The sequence below is a fragment of the Passer domesticus genome, chromosome 2, assembly GCF_036417665.1.
Source record: "Passer domesticus isolate bPasDom1 chromosome 2, bPasDom1.hap1, whole genome shotgun sequence".
NCBI classification, from domain to species: Eukaryota; Metazoa; Chordata; class Aves; order Passeriformes; family Passeridae; genus Passer; species Passer domesticus.
The window spans coordinates 67673372-67688970 of NC_087475.1; the positions used below are offsets into that span (position 1 = coordinate 67673372).

The 15599-nt window shown below is 34.9% G+C and overlaps 1 protein-coding gene across 9 annotated transcripts in view; it reads right to left on the reverse strand.

Moving 5' to 3' along the window:
- The window catches only part of NBEA (neurobeachin), a 452703-nt gene that overhangs the window by 221996 nt on the left and 215108 nt on the right, over window positions 1–15599 (reverse strand). For all 9 annotated transcript variants that reach the window (XM_064409011.1, XM_064409015.1, XM_064409017.1 and 6 more), the window contains 2 exons: window positions 12261–12325; window positions 201–309 (listed from right to left, as the gene is read on the reverse strand). In XM_064409011.1, the coding sequence (XP_064265081.1) occupies window positions 201–309; window positions 12261–12325 (174 nt within the window). The remainder of the gene's footprint in view (window positions 1–200; window positions 310–12260; window positions 12326–15599) is intronic.

The window sequence follows — 15599 nt, forward strand, 5'->3', positions numbered from 1 at the left end:
TTTCAGTGACAAGATGAGAAATTAAACCCATTCCTTGTGCCTGACATTTACCAAAGCTTTTAAAAACCAGTTTTGAAATGCTTTCAATGTAAATTTTTTCCTTGGAAGAAAAAAATAAAATCTTTATTGCAGGGAGTTACAGTCTAGGCGACAACTGAGTGAAAACAGAGAACCAGAAATGCAGCAGCTCTCAGGCTTACCTCAAACTCGGCGTGCTTGTGGACATCTTCAGCTCTTTGTCGGTTTAAAATAAATTCTGCTTCATTTGCAACACGCACTATATGGTCTTTCATTGCATGACACAATAATCTAAAATGAAAAAAAAATCAGAATCAGCCTTTTTATTTTATATAATTCAAATAAACTATTTCAGCAGATTTACCTACAATGGAAACATCAATAAAACTTCTGTAATCAAACTTTGAAATTAGTCGAATTAAAAAAAAAAATCTAAATTTTTCTGAATTGTGAAAGCACAAAGAAAACACATTAAATGGAAAAAATGTCTTCCATTTATTACTGAAGGCAAAAGTTCCTTATGGAAGAATATATTTTCAGTATATTTTTAACAGCAATCTCAATATGAATAGTGCACTCACATTAAAAAAAAATCTAGAAAATTGCTTAAAGTCTTATTTGTACCATTAAAAACATTAAATAGAGGTATTCCAATTTCAGTCCTAAAAAAAATAATTACTGAAGATTTAAAATTCTATTAAAATTGAAAAGAAACATCAATATCTCTTACATATTTCTTCAAACACTACTGTGAAAAGTACATTTTCCACGTTTTCAAGGTTTCAGAAACAGACAAATCTTACTCAAAAAGGAGGAAAAAATAGATTTAAGAGCGGATTGAGACTGAGGATGCCAAGCAGCCACATTAAGTCTTTTCTAAAGACCACAAAATACCATGAGATGCATAACAAAGTTGCATAAACACTGTGTTAAAAATTCTCACGTTGGGCAGCAAGAATGGAACCCACTACTTTCTTGTCCCTATAGCCCATATCAAGGGTTGGCCATTATATTAAAAATTACTCTGCTCTTCTTATCAGCAGAGAGTAAATCTCTTTCAGGATGCAATGATCTGACAGGTCTGTTTAGGATCAGGAAAAACCATTTATTTTTCTGTGGAAGTGGAACATGGTCTGGGATTTTCCTTCTTGCAGCATCAGGGAAAGAATTTCAGAGTTTCTTATATTAAGGCTGTGAAATCTCTAGCGAACTCCACCCTAATTTGGTGTTAGAAGTAAAATTCATTATTATTAGAAATGAAAGTCATGATTACTAGACATTACAACTGTAAGATGGAAAGAGCTAAAAGCTTTTTTTGTCTCCACTGTTCTACCATCTGTGAAGAAAGGAAATCACTAACCCTGAGCTAATATTTAATATGTGTACGTGGCAAGGGAAACCGTAAATGTTGAGGCCTCTGTTTTAGAGATGAAGATAAAAAAACTTGGATCAAGGTTTCACAGTAAATATTAATGTCTTTAATAACTCTTTTTATTATATCTAACCCTCTGTTATTTTTAAAGCAAAAACTTTTTTGCTAATTATAAGCCGAAAGATCAAAGTTGCCTACCCTGTAGTTTTCGAAATTTAGCCTTATTTCTTAATCCACCCTGCTGGAAGACATGTTTCAGTATTTTATTACTGTTAAGTGTTCATATTTTTATTGTTCATATATTATTGTTAAGATGTAAGTGTAGGACTGTCCTTAGATATGGATTAGGAATCAACATCAGCGGATGTCAGGAAGACGGGGACAGATCATTCCTTGTGCCCAACATCAAGACAAGTGACAGTGGGCACAAAGCAGATCACAGGAAGCTCCAGCTGAACATGAGGAAAAATGTCTTTACTTTGTGGGTGACAGAGCACTGCAACAGGGTGCCCAGGGAGGTTGTGGAGTCAGTCACCTGTCCTGGAGAAATTCAAAAGCTGTCTGGACACAATCCTGTGCAATCTGGGATATCTCAGTATTATTTCAATTGTGTTTTGCCAGTTACTCCATGCACTCTTACATATCTATCACTGATTGTGACTTCTTCAAGAAAAAGGTGAAAAACTGTTTGTATGATCATTAACAAATTAGGATTATCACAAAATTGAGGCCATAGCCTCCTAGAATTGTATCATCAATTAAATAATATGGTATCAATGTGTGGTAATAAGGGACATACTATGATTCACTTACCTTAAGTGCTTGTCTGCAACTAAGGAAGAACTCCAAAGACTAGATAAACTATGTTTTTCATCTAGAAGACCATTAATGCTAGTCCTAACATCACTTGACAGAAAGATTTTGAAAAAAGGAAGGGTGAAAATCCAAGCAATCATTTAAAAAATCTTGTGTGGCTACAAAAGAAGCCCTGACCTGGATGTTTTGATTTGCAAGTGCAATAAAGCAGGGCTGAAAACAGAAGCATAATAAATTAAAGCAGTTAAATATGTCATCACTGAGAGGCAGCAACTACAAGGCTGCAGAAGCAATGTCTTACAAAGGTTTTTGCAAAGGTACATGCTTCTGTGCTTGCTCTACTTTTTAAAGGAAACTCACTTTTTGAACTTTAAAAACTGTTAAAAAATAATTCCTGGTATTGGTTTTTAGTTTTAACTGAAAGCTACTATGTATTCTCAAACTGCATTCCTACTGAGTAAAAGATGGTAAAACTCTTTACTGGATTATAGCAGAGCCAGCTAAATCTGAATCTCAGATTCATATAGACACAGAACTACTCAGTGCACTGTCTTAACTGGTTTATATCTGATGAACAAGCATGATAATGTTGTCATCCTTTGAATACTAACCAATTTATCTATATCCTGAATAATTCAATCACATTCATGGCATAAGATTACTAAAAAAAAAAAAAAAAAAGAAAGCTCCAACTTTTTGGTTTGAGAAAAAGTGCCTACAACTTCTTTTTGTTTCTCAAAGGAAATAAAAACAAAATTACTTGGAAAGAATCCCAAATCAGGAGAAATCTTACCCTCAGTAGTAACAAAGAATTCCAGTACATTAAAAAAAAAAAATCTGCCTTTCCACACTAAGAGTAAGAGAAACCAACAAGAATCTCTAGGTCAGCAAATTCACTCTTTCATTGCAACAGGCAACTACATAATTTAAAATTTTTCATAAACTGCCTTTAGCTTATGAAAAGTATTTTCATTAAACGTAGCTTAAAACACTTGAAATGTGTTTTCATTACGTGAAAATGTCATTGAGTTACTTGCCTCCCACACAGCTTTGGAAGGTTCTCTGAAGCTTAAAACCCTTTTCCTCTCCAAATTAAATTTCAGCAGCCTTAACTGTCTCATTTTACACAAACCTTGCCCTTAGCTTTACACAGTCCTTCCTTCTGATGATCTTCTAGTTGTCTATGTATTCCTATTTCTAAGTAGACCAGATCAATGATTTTTCTTGGATGGCAAACAGTAGGTAAGAGGTCTTTCACTAATATCATAATTAGATTTTGCCTTTTCTGGAAGCCCATATCCAAAACTGTCAGCAGTATTCTAGACAAATTCTAGTCACTATTTACATAGTAACATTAATGCTGCCTTATTTCAATGGGAATACCCTTTCTGATGTAATTCTATAATTGTTTTTCCGTATTTTGTGATTTTGCACAAGAAAATTTCACTGACAGATTGATCTTTTACCTCCTCAGATAGTTTCAAAAGATGCATGTATTTTCTAGCATATATTTTCAAGAATATGAACACCATGTGCTGTTACATTATAAAATATTTATATAGTACATTACATTGTATAACATTTATATTACAGGTTGAAACCCACCCAGTATCCCCTGATTGATATCTCTGTCATCTGCCCAACCAGGTTTCCCATCCACAGTTTTTTTACAGAGCATTCTCTTTTTGTATCTTCCCCTGACCATCATCCTGTACTGGATTGACCAATCCCACTGAGAAGCACCTTGAGGAACAAGAATGGATGTATAATTGCTATACAAAGGGGTGATCCAAAATTTGAGAGCTTTCCAATTTTTACTCTCTTTTAGAAAAACACTTGTGTTCTTTAGTGAGATCTCTTTATCGCAGTGACTGAGTTATACCCACAGTTCTCATTCATGCTTGCAAATCCTCATCCTGTCCTAGCAAGCACCACCCTCAACAGATCTAGTAGCTACATTAATGTTGAGACAGCGATGAATGAAGCCTCCTGGTCATACATTTCTATATAAGTAGCACTTCCAAAGGGCTAAGGAGGTTTATGAGGAGTTTCACCATAGGCTTGCTGTACTTTTTATTCTCACTACCAGCAATTCACGATTTCCCAAAAAAAAAAAAAAAAAAAAAAAAAAGCCTTGAGTAAATAAAAGTAAAAACATTGACCTTGAAAAATCTTTGGCTTCATCCTGTGTGACCATTTCTTTGGTTGCACCATTGAAACTCCTACCAGTATTGAAGACAACTGTGCTTGCCAGATGAGCTGATCTCAAAGAAGAACTGATGACCAGCAAAAAATCTTATCTCCTCTTTGTGTGCAATCCTTACTGTATAAGGTAGAGACCAAACACAATCTAACTTAAGGTTTCTCTTCATCCAGACAAGTTTGGTTTTTACTAATGTCTACAAATTTACAAACCACAGTGGAAGTCCCTTTACTAGGAAACAGGGTTGACTTGGTTTTAGACTGTATCAAAAGAATTTCAGTAGAAAATCCACCAACAAAGCAGTCTGAGATCACTTGTTTCTCAAATCCTTCTACAGAGAAATGATCTTTCTATTTAGACAACTGTGGACTTTTCAGCTGAAGATATGGGAGAAAAACTCTAATTAAAATAAGCTGGTACTTCATAATAAGCATGACAAGGCTTAAGTATCTGTAGGAATAAATGGTGGAGTCTCCTTAACGTAAAAATGGAAAAAGCTCAGAGTTATGGGCAAGACTAGGCTGACAGCAAGTTTCAGGACATGATTATTTATAAATATTAATTATTTGTAAATATTGTTTGGGAGTAGGTAAGAAGTTATTTTAAATCCGTGTATCTAGCTTTCCAGAATTCTGCCCTCAGCAAAGCTGAGTGCTTACAGGTTAAAGGAAGTTGCAAAAAACATGTGCAACCAACCAGAAGTCCCTGTTTTACAGATGATGGAATTAAAAAAAGCTGGATTGTGGAGTAGACCACATTCTGTGAAGTCATACAAATAAATAACCAGTGTCTGGGAGAACTTTCTTAGAATTTTGGCAATAGAGATGGTGATAATACTATACACAAACTGTATCAGAAACCTGTAAAAATATAAAATGCTTACAACACATCTAACTGTGGATTGGGGGGTTATTTGTACATCTATTATAACTGAAGGATAAAAATTCTTGTCTCACTAACTATCCTAACCTGGCTTTGCTATCCTGCAGTCATTTGCTCCTAGTAATAATCTCACACAGAGAGAAAGTGCTTATAGCTTCCATGCTGCTAGACAAAAGAATTGAGCTTATGTTACCCAGTCCTTCCTTTATTTGAAACAAACTAAAAAACTCAGATCATTCCCAAACAGCAATTTTCAAAAAAGATTACCAAATGAACATTTGTTATAATTTAGCTAAGGTCTTGCTTCCTCTATTCATTCCTGAAGTTCTGCCAACTCACGTGTCCAGGGAAACAGATGTTTCTCTGACTTACTTTCATCATATGCCTGAAGATTTATTTAAAACAAAAAACAAAACCAAAAAAACAAAGCCTGGAAATGTGCCATGTTTTCATCAAACAGTTGTTTTGACAATTATTGCTCTTAATGGCATTCATAAGAAATGAAACCTATCATTGCACTGGCTATCTGCAATAGGATAGTTCATAAACTAGTCTAACTTAAAAGAGTTTGAAGTTCCAAAAGATGCAGTACTGCTATGAATCTTTGAAAGCAAATTCCTATAAACTTTGTAAAGTAATGTCTAACACAGAGGTCCCATTTCTTGCAAGACAGCAATGATAAAGAATACCCAAGAGAAAAGTTTGAAATTATAGCATGCAAACACTGGTTATTCAACTACAACATGAGCACACTGACAAGACAAATTTCATGGAGGGTAACTACAATTGTTTCAGAAATGTCTCAGAAGCTGTAACAGATTCAATAAAACTCAGAGATGACTACAAAGAATCTGTTCCACTCCCATAAAGACTTGCTATTTTGCAGAACAATTTTGTAAATCAAGAGGAATCTGTCTCTTTGTAACAGTGATTAGTCAGTAAACATGCATGGCCAGCAGTTACAACTGAGATGGCCTTTATCTCAGGATCAGCCTCCACTTTCAGATATGACCTGATGAGGCAATGCTAGAAGGGAAAAGGATGCCTCAAAACCTCTAACAGATCTAAGAACTGTAGGTGTACTGACCCCACAAGTAGACAGATGGTTACCATAACAATATACACTTTGTCTAACACAAACTACCTGTCAGGAGCTAGGACAAGGACAGCTATAGTAAGGAGTACAAAATTATGAACAAGCACATCTAAACAAGGGATACAAGATTGCACTTTAGCTGGAGTAGAAATACAGACATTCAGTGCCCACTTTTAAAGAAGTATCTATGAGAGGGATCCTCTACTAAAGGAATATGACATCTAGGATAAATTTCCATAATACAGCCACAGTTAATAAAGGATTCCTCTAACCAAAAGTTACACTTGGTGAGGATGACAATAAAGCAGGAGAATTTGGTTATACTTGTCAAAGACAGAATAGTCAAACACCTTTGCTCTTATTTATGGTTTCTAAGCTACTGCTTCATCAGTGTTAATTTCTGACTGTATTTGCATATATTGGATTTTGCACATCAGACCAGAATCCTTTGCATGTAGTAGCCCTGAGCTCCATATGGTCTGATGACCCAATATCTTGCCTTCTTGGATGATTCAGGTCAGGTCCCCATTCTGTCCTGTAATCAAGATTATGATCAAAACAGAAACAAGCAACAGCATCCATTTTGGACCCTACTACTAAATCAGTTCTTTGAGACCTTTTAAGAGATCCAACTCAGATGCACATCATAAATCAAACATGGCACTATAGATATACCTTTTAACACATGCCTGAAGATTTAAGTATTGCAGACAGTGAATAGTGGCTGTGAACTAATTTACCACAAAGCAAACATATCAGAATTGCCAAACAGCGAAGAGGATATCCAAAAGAAAATTTTATGTAGTTACCCCACAATCCTAGTTGAGGTAACAAGGAAAGAATGTAAGTTTTTATGAGCCTCTTTCCAGGACTGAATCAACAATTCATCAAAATTTAAAGAAACACCGATTTCCAGATTATTTAAACATGCTGTTATTTTTTTCCGAAGTATTTCAACAAAACAAGGCTTAAAAGAAAATGGCTTCTTGTGAATTTTAAGTATGCTCAGAGCTCCATATGCTGAATGCTAAAATATGTATTTTCATGGCTAAAGGCAGAAAGCACACTTAGGTACAGACATGGAATTACAGGAGCAAAGTTTACAATTTTAAATCTGCGATTAAATATAGGCTTATGTTGCCTTAAATTTATATTAGAATTAAACCACTTCTATTCAAAATGAATAAATTATATAAAAAGTAAAGGAAAATATTTAAATGAAAGGAACAAGATCATATCTTTAAAGAGGTGAGTGATGACAAAGCATAATGGGGAAAGGAAATGGATGATGAGGATAGTAATTCAGCTCTGAAAGATGAACAGATCATGACCTATAAAATCCATCTCTTAGGCAGGCTAGATCCCTGAGATACTCTGCTTGTCAAAAACATTAAGCTAAGGTACAACCAATTAAACTTTGGACCCTGTTTAAATAGTAATTTTATCTATTCAGTTGTGCATCACTACAGAATGTAGACTTCTAATTGGTGCGTGAATATTGTGGGACCTTTCAAGTGTCAAGATAAATGATGTCCATTGTTACTCTTGTGACCACAAATCTGACAGTTTTATCTTTTTTTATCACAGAAAGCAAACAGTTTGGCCATGGATGGTTCACCTTTTGTAAATCCATGTTGATTGTTCAATTACCTTCTCTTTCAAGCAGCCAGAATATCTTTCAAAGGGACTTGCTACATGGTCTTCCAAGGGCCAGAAGAAAAGATGACAAGCCTTTCCCCGGATTTTGAGGACTGTTTTAAAGACGAGTGTAACATATGCCTTTCTCCAGGCACCTGTAACCTTCCCAAATTTTCTTGACTTCTTGGATCAGTGATCAGCCTCACAAAGACTTTCACAACCATCAGATGTACCCCATCAGGTATCATGGGCTTGCATGGCACAAGTTGTTTCAAGGAATTCTTGACTCAGACCTTACCTACTGTTGGTAGATGTCCTCCTTGAAACCTTTCACTAAAGGAAGAGCCTTGATAAAATTTAGTGAAGATGGAGGCAAATAAGGCATTGAGCATCTCAGTCATATCTAAATGGGTGACTAAATCATCCACCCCATTCTACAACAATGACCAAGACATTTCCCTTGGTCAGCCTACTAATGAAGCTCTTGTTATCCTCAATATCTCTTCCAAGTTTCATTTCCAGCTGACTGCTGTTCTTCCCGACAATATTCCTTATGTGCTCACACTTTTAAATTCTTCCTTCCTAGCCAGCTTCTAGCTCCACCTCCTTTGTACTCTCTTTTTGTATCAGAGCTCTATAATAATTTCTTTTCCTGGCTGAACCACTCTCTTGCTACATATATATTTTTCCTGTTCCTGCACTTGGATAATGCTGTACTTAAAAGTCTGACACCTTTCACAACTACCTTCAAGGAACACATTTGCCTCCCATGGGATCCGACTGACCCGTTTCCTGAATAGACTAAAATTTGCACTCATTCTGCTACTTTCAATCCTAATTTCCCTCAGGGCCTTGAACACCACTGTTTCATGGCAAGTACAGCCAAAGGTGCCATTAATTAATCACATTCAAAAATAATTCTTGCCTACTGGTAAATAGCAGATCCTGCTGTGTGTCAGTCTTAGCTGTCTGATCCCATATCAAGAAGTCATCCCCAGCAGTCTTCAGTAATTCTCCTCCCTACATGCATCCCACCTTGTTGCATGTCCAGAAGTTGTCAGGAAGGTTAAAAACCCTCATGGGCAACTAGGGTTTGTGATCCAGATACTTCAAGGGGTTTAGAGAATGATTCTTCCTTTCTCCCATTCTGAATGGGTGGTCTGTAACACCACTGTGACTCTACTCTCATCCTGTGATATATGCTATCAACCAGACTATCTTCCATCCCACTGAAGAACTTCAAAAACCTGAACTGCTTCTTCACAGAGAAGGCAACACTCCTTCCTTGCTTTCTCTGGCTACCTTTTCCTAGGAAATTGTCTATTGCAGCACTTCTGTCATGCAGTGCAGGCTGTCCCACCAAAGCTTATTCATGTCTTTCAATCATATCATAGTTTTGTGATTGCATATGGAGTAATGTCTACTCCTAGTTGCCCAAGACATATGCATTTGCATACACATTTACTTGAGGTGGGTGCTCTTATCTCTTGTTTTTGTCAATGAGCAGCCATTTTCTTTTGACCTCATCCATCATTACTCCACTTAAACATGGGCCATTGTCTCCCTCACGTATCATTCCTAAAGAAGTCTTTTCATGTCTCCTTTCACAGCCAACATTGCAGATGCATCCAGCTCTAAAATTATGAAGCCTGTTTATGTGTACACCCCAATGTAAATCTGAAATCCTAATTAAGCTGCTGTCAGTGAAGCTCTTGACATGTGTGATATCCTCAACATCACACATTCATAGCAGGAGACTGATTATATAGAAGCATGAAGTTCAAGATCATAACCAGGATGTCACTAAATCTTTCAGGTGTATTACATACCTTGAAAGAATTAATTTAAATCTGCAGTCAGATCTCTTGTTACACTAAAAGCTGTTACAAGAGTCCTATTTCTAGAAAGCTGTATCAATATTGAATTCCAAAATTACATGTTATTCCGATCTTCCTAAAAAACCATTATCTATACCAAAACCCACCAGAAAGAGAGTAAATTAACCTATTTAAAATGAATGCAGCTTGTTAAAGTAACAGGAATATAGTTGTAATTGCTTAAACTACACCTATACCGAAATATTTAGTTTAAGAATATTTCCAATACATTCGAAATTCCTAAAGGCACTTAAATTATTTCAAGAAGAAATAACAAGAGTTAGGTACTCAGAAAATCACCTTATAGCATACATATATTAAAATATAGGTGTCTAGCTGAAGATATTAAAAATGTGGACTTCTGCATTACATCTAAATATTTTCATCCACCTTAAAAAGAAGAATCTTTTGAAAAACTTTTGATTTATCTCCCAGGTCTCTCAAAATCTTACCCAGAAAGTCCTTCAAAATAGTCTTAGTCTTCATTTTGCTTTTAATAATTTAAAATTCAATCATTATTGCACAGCGATTATATGCAATTTTACATCCCATTAACCCTGCTTTGTTTTAATTATAAAGATCCTTTGTTAGATTCCTTTAAATGATCCAGTTTATAATTTCAGGTTATCCTAGGGAGCACTTTAATTCAGCTGCACATTCATCAACTGTTTATGTCCTGTTAATTGTTGACAACTGCACAATTGCATTCTCTAGCTATGATTGATGAATTGCATTCACAAGTTTAGCTATTAAGCAGAATAAATATTTATAACAATTTTCAGTTAAAGGATTGTTATCTTTTTCCCCAAAAGGGTACATTAAAAGCAAACAGGCTGATTGCAAAGAAAAGCATTTCAGTAACACACACATACTTATTCTAAAACACCTTTCTGAGAAAAGTATGGGGTGGAACGTGTGTCCAAGGGCAGCTTGATTAGACATTCCTATGACTGGATTTAAGGAGTGGTTCTTAAATGTTACTTATTTTTGAAAGGTCATTGTTAGAGGGGATTAGAATGTCCACTGGTATCTTAAAACCTGACTGCTAAACATATGCAGATATAGGACTTGTTCAGAACAGACATTTTATCAATAGTGAGCATGCAATAATATCTGATCTCAATATCCTGGCTGAGAAAATAAAAAAAGGTCCAAATGGTATTGCATATTGCTATCCAAGAACATAAGCTTACTATAATTATTTAGTCTGTTGCCAATTTCTTGTACAATGTGCAGTACATGACCCAATCAGTCGAACCCTGTTATGGTGTAAAAACTCATATTTGCCCTTCACAGCAAGAAGAATTTCCAATGGAGGAGCTTATGTTTCCTATTGCTATATAGCACTATAACTTCAGTGTGCACAGGAAATCAAGGAGAATTTGTACCAGCCAAATACTGGGTAATAACACACTCTTTTTTTTTTTTTTTTTTTGATACTCATACTCCTATATTTCTATACTCTGACTTTTTTTTCTAAACTTTCTTTCAAATAAATGCATGATTTAACCACCAAAATATCAGCTAGACAAAAAATATCCTACAAATATCTTTGATACTTCACTTTAATAATTAGATATCATTGGTGAAAAAATAAATCACATATAAAATGACAAGATCTCTTCAACAGGTGTATTGCTATTTTTATTTTTTAGCTGCGCATAACAAAATGTGTAGATTCAAATAGATTTAATGTATTGACCAATACAATTCAGACACATTGCCTGAATGGTATTGTTTGTCTTGGGTATGTTCCTACCAGAACGGCCAAAAATTCTCCCTTTGCTTCCCAGCTTGCTGGCTGGAAGTAATGAGAAACAATGCACAGACTAGAACACATACAATTAAAATTACTTGAAGATTGGTAAAAAATTTCATTAAAAATTTTAAAATCAAGGAAGCTCATATAAACATAATGTCATGTGTGGTTTGCAGGACTCAAATTGGTTGGAAATTCTAGATAAAATAATAATGAAATTATAGTATAGAGAAGTATGTCTGTAAAATGAATGCTGTGCTCCTAAAACAGATGGAGCAGCAGATGGTTTTACAGATTGGGCTCCCTGGACTGTCTGGGTGAAACAATCTTGCTGCTCTGGAGAATGGTGGTTCAATTCTCAGATAACCTTAAACTTATATATGGTTCAAGGGAATTCTATTTCTTTCTGTCAATAAACAAAATTTTCAAAATTTACACACTTATAAATTAAATATTTACTATATAAAGTATCTATACAATAAATCTCTTAATTAACATGGCCTTTTCACAATCTTTTTGAACAGATGGTGAGGAAGTATTATCACCCAATGGAATAAATGCAAAATGACTACTTGTTCAAAAGCTTTAAAATTCATTACCTTCCTTCATTGATGAGCTCAATAAATGCAAGTCCTGCATTCTTCTGAATAGAATTTTGCCATTCCTAAGAAGATAAAACATAACATGATCAAAACCCAAGGATTTTAAACCACATTTTTGAAGCTGACCCTGGTGACTTCCTAAGGAGATTGAATTTAGGCAGAACTTCTTAATTCCCCCCAACACTCCCCCCCATCAAAAGAATGATCTGATAATTTAAAAAACCCTGTAATTCATTCAGATTTTCAAATAAATTTTAGGTGGAAGTGTCTTCTTTTTCACCCTTAAGCAAGCTTTAGCATCCTTGCCTAGAGAATAAGAAAACACATCTCGTTTCTGCAGTTCATGTAGTTGCCCAATGAACCTCAGTGCAACAAAGTACCTTCTTCATGTTGCTTCACTGCTACACCTTGCACATTTTAATATAAAGGACAGCCAAAAATCTGTGTAAAATCCACCCTCAGAGTTCAATTTTTGCTTCTTTCTGATTATAAGTGAAAACAAAACCAGCCTATTATACCAAACTAATTTTTATTACTGATTTACTGTTACCATGGATTTTCAAGATGAAACTTCAAACTAATCTAAAACACCTAACTGATATTAAATTTAATAGGATTTTACTTCATATACCACTAAGTTAAAGAAAAGTTTCACAATGCATCACAAAAAGCTTCTGCCATGCAACCACTGCTTCTATCACATCAAGAATTCTGATACTTGAGATGAAAAAGAATTGATCTCTAACAAGTAAAGATTACTTTCTTTTGTGATAATTCCTTAAAAATTTCCTCTGCATCATAATGAAAAAAACCAAACCAAAGTATATTAGCTGGATAGCAGAGAGAATTCCTAGACCAAAACTATATGTTGTCAATGGATAGATGGTTACAGTTACAGAACTATTCCTTTAATAAATTAATTTACTTTTTTTTCCCAAGAGTAAAAAGTCAGGGAGAAATTCACAATTCTTTTTCCCTCATATGGGTGAAAAAAAATATGGCTTTCCATAGATAAGGAAATTTTCTCAAAGAACAGCTGTGAAATCTAGTCACTAATCGCAAAGTGCTTACTGATTATACAAATTTGCAGATATGACCAAGTCCTGCATCTTAAAAAAAATCCCAACAACAACAATCTAATACTCATGAATGGTTTTATAAAAAGCAAGCTACTGAAATATCCAAATATTGAACATTCTCTTGACCCATGGCTGAGCAGGTAATTCCTGGTTAGGGAAGACAGAGTATCAGCACCCAAGCCTCTAGCTTATGAGCTAGAAAACCATTGTAATATATCCTTTCTTCAGTGCCATTAATTTTGTTATTTTTCAAATCCAGTAACTGAAGATAATGAAATAACTTTTGGAAACAGTTAAATCATCTGTTGAGTAGAAAATCACTCTGAGAAACTAAGAATGAAATAATTAAATTACCTAAACACAGGCACCTTGAGACATGTTAAGAAACAAAAGTCTGGGTTAGAGACAGTATTCAAAGTGCAGCATTTTTTTTTTTTATCAGAGGCTTTTACTGTACACTATACAAACCACTATCAGCATTTTCGAGATGCTTTTCTGCACCACAGCTGCCATGACTTTGCAGTCAGAAAAGAAGTTAAAAAGAAAAAGGAGAAAGGAATAAAGGCTTCTTAAGACAGGTCGAAGAAAGCATGCTGATTAAATTTTTAAAAGGTAATGGAGGGTCTTCCTGTGTCTGAAAAAGCCCAAGAGATTCTTGCAAGTATTTTGCCAGATCTTCCTGCTCAGTGCAAACGTCTCAGATTCTGCAGGACATCCAAAATAGCTAACTGGATTTTATGTGAGATATCTTAAATTGCCTAAAAAGCCACTAAGAAGACATCTATATGGAAGCAAAAAAAATCACTTCTTATATCTCCACAGGTGGAAAATCTCATCACTTTATCTGAAGTAATTATTAATGGTAAAAATATTTTAAACTTGATCAACTATCTGCCCAAAACTAGTGGAAAACATAATGATGCAAACCCTGGAAAGAAATTAGGATTAATGGTTCATGCATTGTTTCACTACAAAGTAGCTACTACAAGATTCATTAAAGACTCTCAATCCTCCATTAATCCATAAATAAGGGTATAATCATTACTGCCACAATTTTATTTCACTTTTAGGCATAATTTAACAAACAGATTCATGATCCTGAGAGATGACCTATATATGTGAAGAGGCACCTGGTTTTCTTTTTTTTCGTTTTTAGAAGATGCAAACAATAGATTGAAATTATTTTTCAATGCCAGCATTACAGTTGCGTTTGCAATGGCCATTCACGTCATTGCATGTACTTTAAGAACTGGATTAAGATGTGGAGCAATTTTGTTTATATTCTTTTGGGTTCCAAAGGAATCTTTCTCAAACCCAAACTGCAAGAAGCAGAAAAACAGACAGTAGTTGGAAGATTTATGCTACAGCCAAGTGGAATCACAGAACAGTCATGTGGTTATTAGCAGCTAAGTGCCTGAATGACTAGACTACATCTCATGTGGTTTTGGTGTATCATGAATCTTCTGGGCCTTAGAGCAAGAGCTCAAAGCCTTTTCCATGCCTCAAAAATGATGGTAGCAATTAGGTGCTGAAATAACAGAAGCATTTGACAAAATCATGTACAAGACAACAACTTCTATACAAGAATGCATGGATCTCTCTTCCCCTGGGGCTCCTGCTTGGTAGGCAGTGGGGGTGACTCAACAAGGTGGGGTGTGGAAGACTCAGAGGCTGCCTAACACTGACAATGTTCAAGAATGACGACACCACTCCTTTGTACTAAAAATAGAACAGAAATTTAGTTTTTAACTCTATTGATAAATAAGTTTTAAAAATTGTCTTCACGCATAATCACTAAGCGTTGTGACTTTAGACATTCAGTTCAATTATTATTTTATACTTCCAGTATGGCTTTGTTGTAAATAATTTTTATTATGAAATATGCTATTGAATTCTATTAATAAAAAATGTACTAAATTATTAGGATTATGGAAATTGCCACATTCCTTAACTTCTCCTCCTAATCTATTCTGTCATTGCTTGAAAAATGTCAGTGCATAAAGAATGCATCAGTACCATGTCCTTAAAAGAAGATTCAGACTGAAACCTGTTGTGATACTATTCATGCAGAGGACAGGAGATGAATAACACAGTACAGATATTGCTTGAAATTCAGATTTTTTTAAAAATGTGATGTACATTCATTTACTCTCTGATATCATTACAATTTTTACTTTTGAGTGTATTTTCCAAGTTCTATGTCTTTAAAAATCTCCAATCTCCAGTACACATACCAAAAAAAAAAAAAAAAAAAGAA